Source organism: Schistocerca piceifrons, chromosome 1, assembly GCF_021461385.2.
Source record: "Schistocerca piceifrons isolate TAMUIC-IGC-003096 chromosome 1, iqSchPice1.1, whole genome shotgun sequence".
Lineage (NCBI taxonomy): Eukaryota > Metazoa > Arthropoda > Insecta > Orthoptera > Acrididae > Schistocerca > Schistocerca piceifrons.
The window spans coordinates 1,252,160,935-1,252,177,317 of NC_060138.1; the positions used below are offsets into that span (position 1 = coordinate 1,252,160,935).

Below are 16,383 nucleotides of genomic sequence, written 5' to 3' on the forward strand. Positions count from 1 at the left end.
TTCCATTTATTCCATTTCTGCTGTCCCGTCTCCTCTTTTTCCCTGTCTATGTCTATCTCCTACGCACTCCGCTCCGTCCCTCCCTCTCCCCCACTCTCTCTGTCCACATCCTCCTGCTCCCTCTCTCCTCTCTCTGTCCCTCTGCTACTTCCCACTCTCTCTCTCTCTATATGCTCCTCCCCACTTTCTCTGTCCCTCTGCCCCACCCGATCTGTCGATCTGCTCCTTAAACATCTGTCCATCTCCTACTTCTGCATCCTTCTCCCCTCTGTCCTCCTTCATCCTCCCTACTCCCTTTACTTTTTTCTCTCCCCCCCTCTCTGTCCATCCCCTCCTCTTCCTGTCTCTGTCCAGCTTGCCCCACTCCCCCATCTCTCTCTCTCTCTCTCTCTCTCTCTCTCTTTCTGTATCTCCCCTTTCTATTTCCTACTCCACCTCTCTCTGTCCATATCCTCCTCTTCCCTTTCTCTGTCCATTTCCCCGTCTTCCTTCCCCCTCCCTGTCACCCTTTATCTACTCACGTCGTCACCACTACCCCAACAGGAGTCTGCTGCTTTTTACCTCTACAGTATTTCTTTCCAGATAGTCAGTAATACGTGTACCAAGTTGGGTTGAAATCGATCCAGGGGCTTAGGGTGAGCTTTCAACCCACGACTTTATCAGGGTACGCACATCTCACATATATTTCACAAATATTTAACGTATTTCGTACATATTTGTATACATATTTCACCGGGCTACGCGCAGCAGTTACGTTTTCTCGCAGCTCAGTCTCTGTAACATAATATCTCCTGAACAATTTGTGTTGTTGTTGTTGTTGTGGTCTTCAGTCCTGAGACTGGTTTGATGCAGCTCTCCATGCTACTCTATCCTGTGCAAGCTTTTTCATCTCCCAGTACCTACTGCAACCTACATCCTTCTGAATCTGCTTAGTGTATTCATCTCTTGGTCTCCCCCTACGATTTTTACCCTCCACGCTGCCCTCCAATACTAAACTGGTGATCCCTTGATGTCTCAGAACATGTCCTACCAACCGATCCCTTCTTCTGGTCAAGTTGTGCCACAAACTTCTCTTCTCCCCAATCCTATTCAACACCTCCTCATTAGTTATGTGATCTACCCATCTAATCTTCAGTATTCTTCTGTAGCACCACATTTCGAAAGCTTCTATTCTCTTCTTGTCCAAACTATTTATCGTCCATGTTTCACTTCCATACATGGCTACACTCCATACGAATACTTTCAGAAATGACTTCCTGACACTTAAATCAATACTGGATGTTAACAAATTTCTCTTCTTCAGAAACGCTTTCTTTGCCATTGCCAGCCTACATTTTATATCCTCTCTACTTCGACCATCATCAGTTATTTTGCTCCCCAAATAGCAAAACTCCTTTACTACTTTAAGTGCCTCATTTCCTAATCTAATTCCCTCAGCATCACCCGACTTAATTAGACTACATTCCATTATCCTTGTTTTGCTTTTGTTGATGTTCATCTTATATCCTCCTTTCAAGACACTGTCCATTCCATTCAACTGCTCTTCCAAGTCCTTTGCTGTCTCTGACAGAATTACAATGTCATCGGCGAACCTCAAAGTTTTTATTTCTTCTCCATGAATTTTAATACCTACTCCGAATTTTTCTTTTGTTTCCTTTACTGCTTGTTCAATATACAGATTGAACAACATCGGGGACAGGCTACAACCTTGTCTTACTCCCTTCCCAACCACTGCTTCCCTTTCATGTCCCTCGACTCTTATAACTGCCATCTGGTTTCTGTACAAATTGTAAATAGCCTTTCGCTCCCTGTATTTTACCCCTGCCACCTTTAGAATTTGAAAGAGAGTATTCCAGTCAACATTGTCAAAAGCTTTCTCTAAGTCTACAAATGCTAGAAACGTAGGTTTGCCTTTCCTTAATCTTTCTTCTAAGATAAGTCGTAAGGTCAGTATTGCCTCACGTGTTCCAGTGTTTCTACGGAATCCAAACTGATCTTCCCCGAGGTTGGCTTCTACTAGTTTTTCCATTCGTCTGTAAAGAATTCGTGTTAGTATTTTGCAGCTGTGACTTATTAAGCTGATAGTTCGGTAATTTTCACATCTGTCAACACCTGCTTTCTTTGGGATTGGAATTATTATATTCTTCTTGAAGTCTGAGGGTATTTCGCCTGTTTCATACATCTTGCTCACCAGATGGTAGAGTTTGGTCAGGACTGGCTCTCCCACGGCCGTCAGTAGTTCCAATGGAATACTGTCTACTCCGGGGGCCTTGTTTCGACTCAGGTCTTTCAGTGCTCTGTCAAACTCTTCACGCAGTATCGTATCTCCCATTTCATCTTCATCTACATCCTCTTCCATTTCCATAATATTGTCCTCAAGTACATCGCCCTTGTATAGACCCTCTATATACTCCTTCCACCTTTCTGCTTTCCCTTCTTTGCTTAGAACTGGGTTTCCATCTGAGCTCTTGATATTCATACAAGTCGTTCTCTTATCTCCAAAGGTCTCTTTAATTTTCCTGTAGGCGGTATCTATCTTACCCCTAGTGAGATAGGCCTCTACATCCTTACATTTGTCCTCTAGCCATCCCTGCTTAGCCATTTTGCACTTCCTGTCGATCTCATTTTTGAGACGTTTGTATTCCTTTTTGCCTGTTTCACTTACTGCATTTTTATATTTTCTCCTTTCATCAATTAAATTCAATATTTCTTCTGTTATCCAAGGATTTCTACTAGCCCTCGTCTTTTTACCTACTTGATCCTCTGCTGCGTTCACTACTTCATCCCTCAAAGCTACCCATACTTCTTCTACTGTATTTATTTCCCCCATTCCTGTCAATTGCTCCCTTATGCTCTCCCTGAATCTCTGTACAACCTCTGGTTCTTTCACTTTATCCAGGTCCCATCTCCTTAAATTCCCACCTTTTTGCAGTTTCTTCAGTTTTAATCTACAGGTCATAACCAATAGATTGTGGTCAGAGTACACATCTGCCCCTGGAAATGTCTTACAATTTAAGACCTGGTTCCTAAATCTCTGTCTTACCATTATATAGTCTATCTGATACGTTTTAGTATCTCCAGGGTTCTTCCATGTATACAACCTTCTTTCATGATTCTTAAACCAAGTGTTAGTTATGATTATGTTGTGCTCTGTGCAAAATTCTACCAGGCGGCTTCCTCTTTCATTTCTGTCCCCGAATCCATATTCACCTACTATGTTTCCTTCTCTCCCTTTTCCTACACTCGAATTGCAGTCACCCATGACTATTAAATTTTCGTCTCCCTTCACAATCTGAATAATTTCTTTTACTTCATCATACATTTCTTCAATTTCTTCGTCATCTGCAGAGCTAGTTGGCATATAAACTTGTACTACTGTAGTAGGTGTGGGCTTCGTATCTATCTTGGCCACAATAATGCGTTCACTATGCTGTTTGTAGTAGCTTACCCGCATTCCTATTTTCCTATTCATTATTAAACCTACTCCTGCATTACCCCTATTTGATTTTGTGTTTATAACCCTGTAGTCACCTGACCAGAAGTCTTGTTCCTCCTGCCACCGAACTTCACTAATTCCCACTATATCTAACTTCAACCTATCCATTTCCCTTTTTAAATTTTCTAACCTACCTGCCCGATTAAGGGATCTGACATTCCACGCTCCGATCCGTAGAACGTCAGTTTTCTTTCTCCTGATAATGACATCCTCATGAGTAGTCCCCGCCCGGAGATCCGAATGGGGGACTATTTTACCTCCGGAATATTTTACCCAAGAGGACGCCATCATCATGTAATCATACAGTAAAGCTGCATGCCCTCGGGAAAAATTACGGCTGTAGTTTCCCATTGCTTTCAGCCGTTCGCAGTACCAGCACAGCAAGGCCGTTTTGGTTATTGTTACAAGGCCAGATCAGTCAATCATCCAGACTGTTGCCCTTGCAACTACTGAAAAGGCTGCTGCCCCTCTTCAGGAACCACACGTTTGTCTGGCCTCTCAACAGGTACCCCTCCGTTGTGGTTGCACCTACGGTACGGCTCTCTGTATCGCTGAGGCACGCAAGCCTCCCCACCAACGGCAAGGTCCATGGTCCATGGTCCATGGTTCATTGTGTTACAATGATATAATTTTGCAGGTGGGATATTCGGGTATTGTCGGTGAAAAGTGTTGGGAATAGATTTAGTATAAAGACGTAATAAATTAAAACGTTATGCGTGATGTGACCGTTTTTCGCGATTCCAGTGTTTATGACATCTTATCTCCTGATCTATACGTCGTTCGCTGGTATAATTTTGTTGGTACATTGAGCCGTAGTTTTTCAAGCGTCTCAGTGTTCATCAGTCATATCCCCTGAACTAGTGTCATACAGTGATTTAATATTGCAGCTACATTCAGCGGTGTACATGAATACTGTCTGTTGACCACAATTGGTAGTAAAGAAGTATCGCCTGATGTGCCAGTTTCACTGCATGAACAGCGAAAATATGGCAAGCGTTGTCATGTATAAAGGGCCTTCACAAAGAAACGAGCCGGAGGCATAATTACAGAAACCAGTACCTGTATGATAAAAGCATTGATCCTGGCTGTTGAGACACTTGTCCCACTGTGACACAAGATGGTGAATGGCTATCTCATAAAATTCCTGGGGCAGCTATGTCAACCAGTTCCGCACGTACAACTGAACTTCGTTGTCTGAGGTGAATCGTTTGCCCCTCAGAGCCTTTCTAAGGGGACCAAAAATGGCGTAATGACAGGGAGAGAGGTCCGTACTGTATGGAGGGAGAACCTTCTATTTGAATTTTTGCAGAAATGCCATGACTGTGTTAGCCGTATGAGGCTTTGCATTGTCGTGGAGCAGAATGACCCCACAGGTGAGATTGCCTGGTCGTTTTGATTTGATTGCTTGGCGAAAGGTGGTCAGGGTTTGCGAGTAACTCTGGGCATTCACTGTTGCCCCGCGCAGCAGGAAGTGAATCAGATGGGGGCCATCCTGGTCAAAGAAGAACGTCAGCATAATCTTTTCTGCACTCGTGTGGATGGACTTGGCTTTTTTTGGTGGTGGTGACCCTGGATTCATCCACTGGAGACTTCGTCGTTTTCATTCTCGTTCGAAGTGATGATACCATGACCCATCTCCAGTCATCACTCGTGCCAGGAACGCATTCCCTTCCAGAGCATAGCGCTGCAGATGAGCAAGACATGATTCCTGGTGTGGTTGAAGACTGTGGGGCACCCATTGGGCATACACTTTGCGCATGTGCAGTCATTCCTTCATGACGGTGTGCACACTTCCGACGCTCAATCTGACCACAGCAGCTATGGCTTTCACTGTCATTCGGCGTTCCTGGGTAATGAGTGCATCGGCCAACTGGACGATGTCATCGGTGCTCCAGATCGTGCATCATCGGCTAACGACGCCCGTTCTTCCCTGAAGCGCTTGTGCCACATCTTGACCCTTGCAAGGGACATGCAGTGTTCGCCGTATACTTGTGACATTCGTCGTTGAATGTCCGTTCATCCTACTCCTTCCGCTGTCAGAAAACCTCTTTGTTCTTCTTTTGACGGCTCCATGTCATTGTTTGCAAGGCGACTGGCAGCGTTGGACAGTTGATACATACGTGATGCTGCTAGCTCTGTATAGTCACGTGACGTGCACGCGTGCGCTCTAGCGACGTGCTGTGAACTTCCACGCTCTGGTCTGAACCACACCTCGTTACACACGCCACGATATGACCCTCCTGTCACCGGTTTGCGCATTCCAGACTCTGCCTCGTTTCTTTTTGAACGCTCCTTACACACTACCTTTTCACCCCTACCCCCACAGCTGTTCTAACCAGACAACAAATTATATGTGTACCAAGTTTGGTTGAAATCAGTCCGATGGCTTAGAAGATGTTGGACATAGATACATGCAAACACACATACATACATTTTTGTAATATGTGTCGATTACAGCCTCGAGTCACATAAATGGCATTAAAGATGTACATATAGATGTTTTACTTTCGAAGAAGTCTTCATCATTTGCTGTCGCGGTTTTCAGTCAGAAGTCGACTCTATGATTCCATGTTGCGAAACCGTCTTCGTCTCGTCGTATATACCACAACCTACATTGATCTGAGCTCAGTTACTGCATTCGAGCGTTGGAAGCCCTCCACTGCTTTTATACCCCTGCACTCCCCTCCATTACTATATTATCAATTCCTTGACGCCTCAGGGTGTGTCATGTCAATCGATCCCTTCTTTTAGTAGAGCAGTACCACAAATTTCCTTTTCCCCCAGTTCTATTCATTGACTCCTCGTTAGTTACTCGACCTACCCATATCATCTTCAGCATTCTTTTGTAGCACCACATTTCAAAAGCTTCTCTTAATACTCAGACTGTCTGATGATAACTTGCAGCAGTGCGACCTGAACCTGAACTGCGTTCTCCTAAAACAGTATGCTAGTCTATGTAAGTAGTTATTGTTCCTGTACGCTAAGTGACAGTTTGTTTTTCAGTTGCCGGCCGGAGTGGCCGAGCGGTTCTGGGCGCTACAGTCTGGAACCGCGCGACCGCTACGGTCGCAGGTTAGAATCCTGCCTCGGGCATAGATGTGTGTGATGTCCTTAGGTTAGTTAGGTTTAAGTAGTTCTAAGTTCTAGGGGACTGATGACCTCAGAAGTTAAGTCCCATAGTGCTCAGTACCATTTGAACCATTTTTTTGTTTTTCAGTTATCTAGCATGAACATTATCTGAGCTTTCTTTATATTTAATGCCGCGTTCGTATTGTCCTGCGTAATTTCGGTAACCAATCTACTTTTTTTTGTGTGTGCTTATCCGGTCTTACGGTGTCCGCAGCTTCTCATGGTTCGACAAACGTATTTAATTTTAATTTTGCCCTTCCCGTCGCCACACGCTTCATTTGGCCCGAAAAAAGCGTGGTCTTTGAGAATTTTTTTCTCTGGATGTGTTATAGATATCAACGTTAAATTTGGTCAAAATTTATATTGATATGTCCTCTACAAACTGGAATTTTTTCGACCGTAAATGTCGAAGAGCAAAGGCGGAAGTGCCATTGGAACGAAACAAAATTTTTCGGCTTCGTCGGCCAATTAAACATTGATGTATCGGAATAAAAGTGGTACAACTCCTAGACAATTTAGTTAGCTTCGTCGGGAACACAGAATCATGCCAATCGGTTCAGTGGATTTGAAGTTAGCATACCGCGCGATAAAAAACGTCATTTCGTGAAAAACGCGTTTGAAGTTTGACTGCATATAAATGCAAAATTATGCAACGTACGTTCAATCTGCTATTCCGGGTCCATAAACTACTCCTTCCTCTTCCTCATAGACGGCGTTCTGCACGATATGGGCTATCTTGCGCTGCTCCAGGGCCGCTTGTACGTCCGGTGACAAGCGGTTTTCGGCCGCTTGAATCCAGTGGTCGTCCAAATGCTTGTCGAACTACGTCGAATAGAGTCCCAGGGTGACGTCCATCGTTGTCATGGTCTTCCGAATCGCTGAATACCCGTCGTCGAAGCTTGTCACTGCCTGGAAAGTCGCAATCTCTACAGTATTCACACCAGAATGCAAAGGCTTGGGGGCTAACTTCCAAACACACGCGTGCAAACTTTCATTTGAATTTTGTGTGTTTCCTCCTAAGCACAGGTACAATAACTCGTCCTCCGAAAGAAAAAAGCTGGTGCGTGAAAAAGGCCGATTTCAGGCAGGTGCAGTTTTTTCAGTCGCGTGCCCCTACAGCTGCGCTGCCGCGTTCCCTACAACTGCCACCGTAGCACGAATGATTACGCCGCTGGCAATGAGATGCAAGCATCCTCTCTGTTCAGATTCAGCAGCGGGTGTATTTAATTTCGAAAATTGATGGACTGACCCTTTTCTATGTATTTTCCAGTTGAGTAACGCTTACAGATTTTCATAGTGGCCAGGGCTCGACAACTTCTGATGAGAAATGTACTGAAGAGTGATAGATTTGTAAATCTTTTCTACCTGTATATGCTTCTACATTCAAATCAACTGTTAGCAACTGACGCTGCCGTTACAGCAATGAAGTTATCTACTATTTTTACTGCCTTATATTAGATACGAAAGATTACGCCAGCTTTGGCGATTGTAGTAAATAGTAAAGTAGATTGTATTATTGATGATGGAAGTCTCTGTTATGTGTCTGTGGTGTTTATTACTATTATAGGAAAACGCTACAAACTTACGCAAGAACCCAGTACATTACGTTCTGTTACTGTGTGGCATTGCAATTCACGCGAAAGTATTGGAAAGGGAGGACATAGGTGGAGTCTTTCAAAAATCTCCAGAGAAAATGATGTGACATAAATTAATATCTGAATTCTCTGTTTATGAACATCATCTGTTTCTCCTCCTGTATCCACTAAAGGAACACACAGTGCGCACGGAAGATATAACACGAGTAGAAACTTTATCTGAGAAAGGATGGGTCAGAAAATCGGCAGCTTGCCTTAATTTAATTAGGGAACCCGTGTAAAACCTAGATCTGGATAGCCGGCTGGGGATCTGAACCTCTGTCCTCCCGAATGTAAGTGTCTTAACTACTGCATCACCTCACTCAGTACGGCAGTATGTTCAGGATGAACGCAAACAGTCTCTGCAAGAAAAGTTTTGAATATTGGAACCAGGAAACCACCACCGAGCTTCAAATGGCTGCTGCAAATGAGGAGTAAACTGAAAGCGAACAATATGGATGGCCATGAGACTCTGTATTCGTAAGAAGGCTTTAGAATCTCACCTTCAGAGGAAATCGAACAGATAAAACTGGAGCATGCTTTTCAAAGGATCGTAAACGACAATACTGACACAGTGAACAACATCAGAAAAACCCAAAGCTAAGGCATTAAAGCATAAGTATAGATGAGAATCTCTTGGGTATTCAGTCGGATGGTTTAATGGGCTCCGTACTAGCTGAAACCTCGACATTTTCATGTTTTGTTTTGTTTTGCTCTTATTCTACAGAATTTACTCGTTACATAGAATAAATCTACCCGTACTCGTTACATAGAATAAATTCTGTAGAATAAGAGCAAAACAAAACAAAACATGAAAATGTCGAGGTTTCAGCTAGTACGGAGCCCATTAAACCATCCGACTGAATACCCAAGAGATTCTCATCTATACTTATGCTTTAATGCCTTATATATATATATATATATATATATATATATATATATATATATATATATATATATATATATATATATATTCTGGTTTATTCATTCAAAATGGTTCAAATGGCTCTGAGCACTATGGGACTTAACATCTATGGTCCTAACTAACCTAAGGACACCACACAACACCCAGTCATCACGAGGTTATTCATTCATTTAAACAAAATGCTGTGTGAGTGTGACCACAAACGTTTGGTAGTCTACAAACTAAAATTTTATTTTTTTAATCGCCGGCCTCCGAGGGCAATTATTTAGGAGATAGGGATTCAAAGCCTTTCAAAGCAGTTGAGTAAGAGTAGTCCCGTGGTGATAATGTTGCCATCAGTAAACTGAAGCGCAAAGTTCATGTACAAAAGCGAATGGGTACGAGGCTGCGCCGACTTAAAACTGCAACGCACGCCACTTAAACGAGGAGACCCGCCGAATGTCATACCCCAATCTTGCAGAAACTTTGCTCAGTGATAGAGGAGACAAAATAAGCGAATACATGTATCGGCTTATCTGTATATACTCGACCGCTTCTGAGAAAACGACGGTCAAAGATTTCAATGCGCTCTTGCTGTATTCTAGATACCTTTTAGCGTGTGATTCAATTGAAGCGGTGACTCAGCGGCTACAGTTGCGACTTCAGAACTTTTCTCTGCGAGTTCAAACCCGGTTGTTTCTTTTCCCCCCCCCTCACTCTCTGAATTATCTACGAATGTTTATTCCAATTTATGTTGAAACCATGTTATCATTATTGGTCAATTAATTTACTGTGTAATGAGAGAAGTTAAAAAAAATAAACGAATGAGAAAATGATACGAAATATTTGTGAATGTCCTTGCAACCTTAGAGGTTGTAAGGAGTTTCAAAAATATTTCACATTATTTTCTCATTCGTTTATTATCTTTTTAATGCATTAATTATTGATTATAATATTTCATTATTATCTTGAAATTTCATTGATATAGAAGTTCACTTTTTTACACCACCAAGGGACCGTATACCGCAGAAAGTGCTATACATTTCCGCATATTATGTCTACCCGTACTCGAGGTAAATGGGTTTTAAGGGTTGAGTAGACAGACGGTCAAGAAAGTGAGAATAGTAGAGTTCCATTTTTACCGATTTAGGTGACGAAATCCTAACAACGAAAATAGCTAGGACAGTTGCTGAAGATGAGGGCCGCATAAATAATTTCCCCTACTCTTTATTCGAAATGTTCTATTTGCAGTCTTACATCAGCATATTAATCGTAGCTACGCTTTCGATCCAAATCACGTTTACAGGAATGCAAATAAAATCCATTTGCCTATACACGTGGTAATTCAGATCCCAGTATTAATGCCACCGCGTTTTAGAAGTGCGAGCATTCCCATTCCTAGCTAGCTTAACAAACACTTCGGCTAATGAACGTTTTCTGGCTGTGGCGAGTCAAATGGAGAATATTCGAAACATTGTAGAATACGTTTGGCAGCTATGTCGCCGTTTATTTTCTGGGGTGGTGCAGAATTGTCCTACTAAGTTTCCTCGCTAATAACAGTATTTTGTTATTTCGATAAACATCCCGAATGATTGTCACGCAAGCGGTGACATAAAGGTAGAAAATTCTTGTTTTTGAGTCCAGAAAGCTCTATGCAACAGAAACTGCAGATCTATTTGCCATTTTCATTGCGAAATTGCCGGCTTAGCCATGTCTGGGGTAATAATAGAGGACTGTTTGCCTGGGTTGTCTGCTAGCGTGGTGAAAGGTTTTTGCTACTGCAAGGGAAGTCTAGTTTGTTTTCGGTTTTAATCTCGATGGAGGCAGATAGACTATCAGTAAAGCAATTTTAAGAAATTCTCGCTCCACCAATACGTTTTATTGCTACCTTTATTCTGTACCGGCGCCCTGTGGATGTGAATATGAAACTCTTGTAGAATTTCATACTTGTTACTGCCTACTTTCTCCGCTTCCGTCGATAGTTGAATTGACTTAAGTGTGGCACTGAATGATTTTTAACTGAATTTCGTTATGAATCTTCAAGCATTGCTAAATTTGCACACTTTCATGGTAGGTCAGCAACGGTAATCCAGTATGACTGGTCTGAACCTTGACACAGACCGTTTCGTGGCCGAATGCGCATAATATTTTGCTAATTCGTACTGGGGTACTTTGTCTTACTAAAACATTTATGTATCTCGATAAGCTGAAATTCATTTTTTTTCATACTAATTAGCGTTTCGTCTTTCATTTATATCTTATATTTAGGTGTTGTGTTTAACACACTAATCAGCATTAATATAGTCTTACATATGATTATATCTGAATAAGTTTCCGAAACCGGTGATGTGAGTCTTGTCGTAAGAAGGTAATTTTGAGGTAATAATTTATTATCTGTGGTACGCGTAACCAATTAACCGTATTGCATTATGTAATATGAGAGTTCCATACACTGTTATCTATGATATGCGCAACGGACTAACTAACCGTGTTGCACTGTGTGAAGTAAGTCTCTCCTACACAGTTGGTTTGTGTTCGATACACCTACTTTATCTCACGCACTGATACCGCGTTTGCCCAGCAGAGTCGAAACGCAGTGCACCCCAGACGAATTATACAGACTCACCCACGACCTGCAGGTAGCCGGTCTGGCTGATCATGGGGTTGGTGTTGACTTGGCACATGTAGAAGCCGCGGTCCTCCCGCTGCACGTCGCTGACGTGCAGCAGCCACGTCTTCTGGTTGTCGTGCGACACGCTGAAGCGCGGTACGCGCGCGATCACGTGCCGGTGGATCGTCAGGATCATCTGCCGGTCGATGTGGATCCACGCCACCTGCAACAACCAGTCATCACCAACTTCACTACTGTGTTGTTGATGCTGTCAACTGGCACATCTTCATTACGTCTCCTTTCATTTTTACACTACTTGACAAAAACTTCCTAAGACACTTGAAAAGGCTCTATGCCAACATAAAACATACCATGGAAGTAGAAAAGGACAAAAAACTGCCATTTCCAGATGTGCTGGTCACAAGGGATGGCGAAAACCTGGTACACAGCGTGTATCGAAAAACAACACACACGAGCCGATACCTGCACAAACTATCAAACCACCAGCCGAGCCAGAAAAGAGGCATCATTAATACGTTTGTAACGCGAGCAGGACGAATATGTGAGTCGCAGCACCTCAGACGCGAAAAGCAACACCTGGAAAGTGTTCTGAGGAGCAATGGGTACTCCACAAATTATATTAGAAGTGTAACAGAGCCAAACACTCAGCGAAGTAAGAAATCAGAAAAAGGAAAGTCGGGTGCGGCCTTTGTGCCATACATTCCCAGAGTGACGAACAGAATCGGCCGTATATTGCGCAAACGTGGCGTAAAGACGATTTTCAAACCGACAAGGAAGATCAATGAGTGTCTTAGGTCGGCAAAGGAGAAATAGAGAACCACACGCAATGTCGGGAATATACCGTATACCATGCACATGCGGAAAAGTTTATGTCGGAATGACCGGACGATCAATCAACACCAGGATCAATGAACATAAGCGACATTGCAGGTTGGGGCAGGTGGAGAAATCGGCCGTGGCAGAGCAGGTACTGAGTGAGGCCGGTCACGTAGTAAAATTCGCCGACAAGGGAGTTCTGCCTGTAGAGAAGCAGTATCACACGCGCTGTAGAAATACAAAAACACGCGAACAGCTTCAACAAGAAAGAGGAAAGCCTTAAGGTAAACGGATCCTGGCTTCCCGTACTGCAGCGAACGACCGTCGCTGGTAGCAAGAGGAGAACCGCACCGGAAATGACCGCGGGGAAGCCCTCGGACGTTGGTGCGCCAGGTACATATTGTCTGCGGCCGTCAGCTCGGCTATAGTTCACCACCGGTAGTGGAGGGCGAAGCTTTGACAATGCCAGCCACTCGTGCTGGTGAAACGTCAGTAAAATCATTAGATGAACGTCGGCCGAAGAACCCGAGACAGAAGCCAATAGTCAGTTTGTCAAAAAACTGAAGCACCCAGAAAGTGAGGAGGAAACTAAACGAGACTTCTTGGGTTGAGAAGGTATATGGTGTTCTTTCAGAGGTTAAGAAATGGAGCCAAATTTACAAAAAACCTTGCAGAATGAACTCCCTTATTAGCATGATGCTGCATCATCAGTAGCCTTGGTGGATGCACTGATTCCGTTCGGATGGGCTCCATAAAGCTGTTGCATCCTTTCCTGAGGCAAGCTGACATACAACTCGAGAAACACTAGGACGGAGCTGACGTTCTAGCTGGTCCTATCAGGGACGTTTCTGGGGAATCATACTGGCGACGAGACTAACTCAACATCTTTATGCAGATCTACATCTACATCCACACTGCGCAAGCCTTTTTACGGTGTGTGGCAGAGGGTACTTTAAGTAACTCTATCGGTACTCCCTTCTATTCCAATCTCGTATTGTTCGCGGAAATAAAGATTGTCGGTATGCCGCTGTGTGGGCTCTACTCTCTCTGATTTTATCCTCATAGTCTCTTCGAGAGATATACGTAAGAGGGAGTAATATACTGCTTGACTCCTCGGTGAACGTATGTTCTCGAAACTTCAACAAAAGCCCGTACCGAGCTACTGAGCGTCTCTCCTGCAGAGTTTTCCACTGGAGTTTATCTATCATCTCCGTATCGCTTTCGCGTTTTCTAAATGATCCCGTAACTAAGCGCGCTGCTCTCTGTTAGATCTTCTCTATCTCTTCTATCAATCCTATCTGGTACGGATCCCACACTGGTGAGCAGTATTCATGCAGTGGGCGAACAAGTGTACTGTAGCCTACTTCTTTTGTTTTCGGACTGCATTTCCTTAGGATTCTTCCAATGAGTCTCAGTCTGGCATCTGCTTTACCGACGATTAATTTATATGGTCATTCAATTTTAAATCACTCCTAATGCCTATTCCCAGATAATTTATGGAATTAACTGCTTCCAGTTGCTGACCTGCTATATTATAGCTAAATGATAAAGGATCTTTCTTTAAATGTATTCGCAGCACATTGCACTTGTGTACATTGACATTTAATTGCCATTCCCTGCACCGTGCGTCAGCTCGTTGCAGATCCTCCTGCATTTCAGTACAATTTTCCATTGTTACAACCTCTCGATATACCACAGCATCATCCGCAAAAAGCCTCAGTGAACTTCCGATATCATCCACAAGGTCATTTATATATGTATTGTGAATAGCAACCGTCCTACGACACTCCCCTGCGGCTCACCTGAAATGACTCTTGCTTCGGTTAAGGGACTTCGGCTGTTCAGGATAAAATGTCGAATTAAAACACCTTCAGCCGTCTAAATTTCCAAATGTTATTTTATTTGAACCACCAGTTTCAGCGCTATATTACGCCATCTTCAGCCCCCTGACGGACGTGTAGTAAGAATCCCACCTCTGGACCAGTCGAAATCGGACCAAGCATTCAGTGACTGATTTCGGCAAATGATGATCGAAGAGACCGCAGGGTCAAAAATCTATGGATCAGTCGCTGCATGTTGCCCCCCATTTCCACTGGACCCGGAGGTAGGATTCTTCTAGACATCGGTCAGGGGGCCTGAAGATGGCGTAATGTAGCGCTGAAACTAGTTGCTCAAATAAAATAACAACTGGAAATTCAGACGGGTGGAGGTGTTTTGACTTGACTTTTTATATCTCAACACGGGGTGAAGTGACAGTTCATAGAGACATGTTCCATGTGTGAACGGGCACCACCCTGTTGATAAATGCTGCCGCGGTACTTTGACATGAGATATAACAGAGGAGACGCATGATGTCCATGACATACCTCCATGCCACCAGATTTCCCTTAATCACTGCCAGCCATGACCTGAAGTCATACCAGTTGTTTCCGCATACGACGGCGCCAGGAGCTATTCCACTGAGCCTCTCCAAAACACTGGGCGAACGGGAACTCTCTCTGTGTCGACATAATCGGTGACGGTAGTGATCCGAGATAATGCAGTAAAGCTATTCATTGCTCAACACAATGCAACATCTTTCGTCAGTAGACCAGTACCAGATCACAGCAATGCTGCAGCCGTTTGTGTTCTTGTGTTAATGGCAGCCTACAAATGGAACAGAGTTCCTTGTATGGCTGGTACTACTCTCAGATAAAAGGTGTGGGTGACACAGAATGCGTTATTTCTTCCCTGTTGGCAAACGCAGATATGAAGGTCTTATGAGGTGCTTTGTTCATAATAAGGCGGTCCTCCCTGCTGGTAGTCATACGTGATCAACCTCAACCTTGTAATTGGTACACCTGTCTTCATGTTCCCTTGCAGTCCTACACTGGACCACTGTCACATTAGAATGAACAAGAAATCTGTATATTGCACAGTTCGACCAGATGGTGAAATGCAGAACCACGCTGAAGCCCATTCCAAGTTCTCTCAGGTGATAATAACACTATCTCACACCAGTATGTTGCATCTGCGCGTCTTTCATACTGTTCGCCAAACATGAGGCTCTGTTCACGGCTCTTATCTACAATACCAGGCCTGGTAACATCACTACACGTGAACAACACTAATGCACTGAGGTGGTCTTACAACCTGTCACAGAGACTTGCATCTCTGATCATTTTCTTACGCGCCTGTGGTGTGTAAGTGTACAAAGTTAGATTACCATTCGACGATGTCTTTTGGATGCTTCACATTTTTGTCGGAAAGTATATATCTCCCATGACATCGCAATAAATGTGGTGGACGGAAAGTACTCAAGTTGAAGGGCTACCAGCTGTCTTACTAATCTGTTAAAACGTTCACTCGGTGACACGACTCTAGTTTTGCAGATTGCTTACCTAATGGCTTACAGATGAAACAAAAATTACATTTTCAGTACTTCGTGTAACTATCCAGCGAATTTAAAATTGTATAATGCTGTCATAATCTATTTTTTGGCTCTGAGCACTATAGAACTTAACATCTGAGGTCATCAGTCCCCTAGAACTTAGAACTACTTAAACCTAACTAACCTAAGGACATCACACACATCCATGCACGAGGCAGGATTCGAACCTGCGACCGTAGCGGTCGCGCGGTTCCAGACTGAAGCGCCTAGAACCGCTCGGCCACACCGGCCGGCCATAATCTATTCATCAATAGGTATGACAAGTATTACAGTTGGAAACGGAGTATACGAGTACATCTTGAGGCCATATAACTCCTAGTTCACAAATTATCCAAACTATAT

The 16,383-nt window shown here is 43.5% G+C and overlaps 1 protein-coding gene across 1 annotated transcript in view; it reads right to left on the bottom strand.

The window, feature by feature from the left end:
- The window catches only part of LOC124780250 (lachesin-like), a 303,063-nt gene that overhangs the window by 185,797 nt on the left and 100,883 nt on the right, over positions 1–16,383 (bottom strand). The window contains exon 3 of the mRNA XM_047253767.1: positions 11,790–11,997. Coding sequence (XP_047109723.1) covers positions 11,790–11,997 — 208 coding nt within the window. The remainder of the gene's footprint in view (positions 1–11,789; positions 11,998–16,383) is intronic.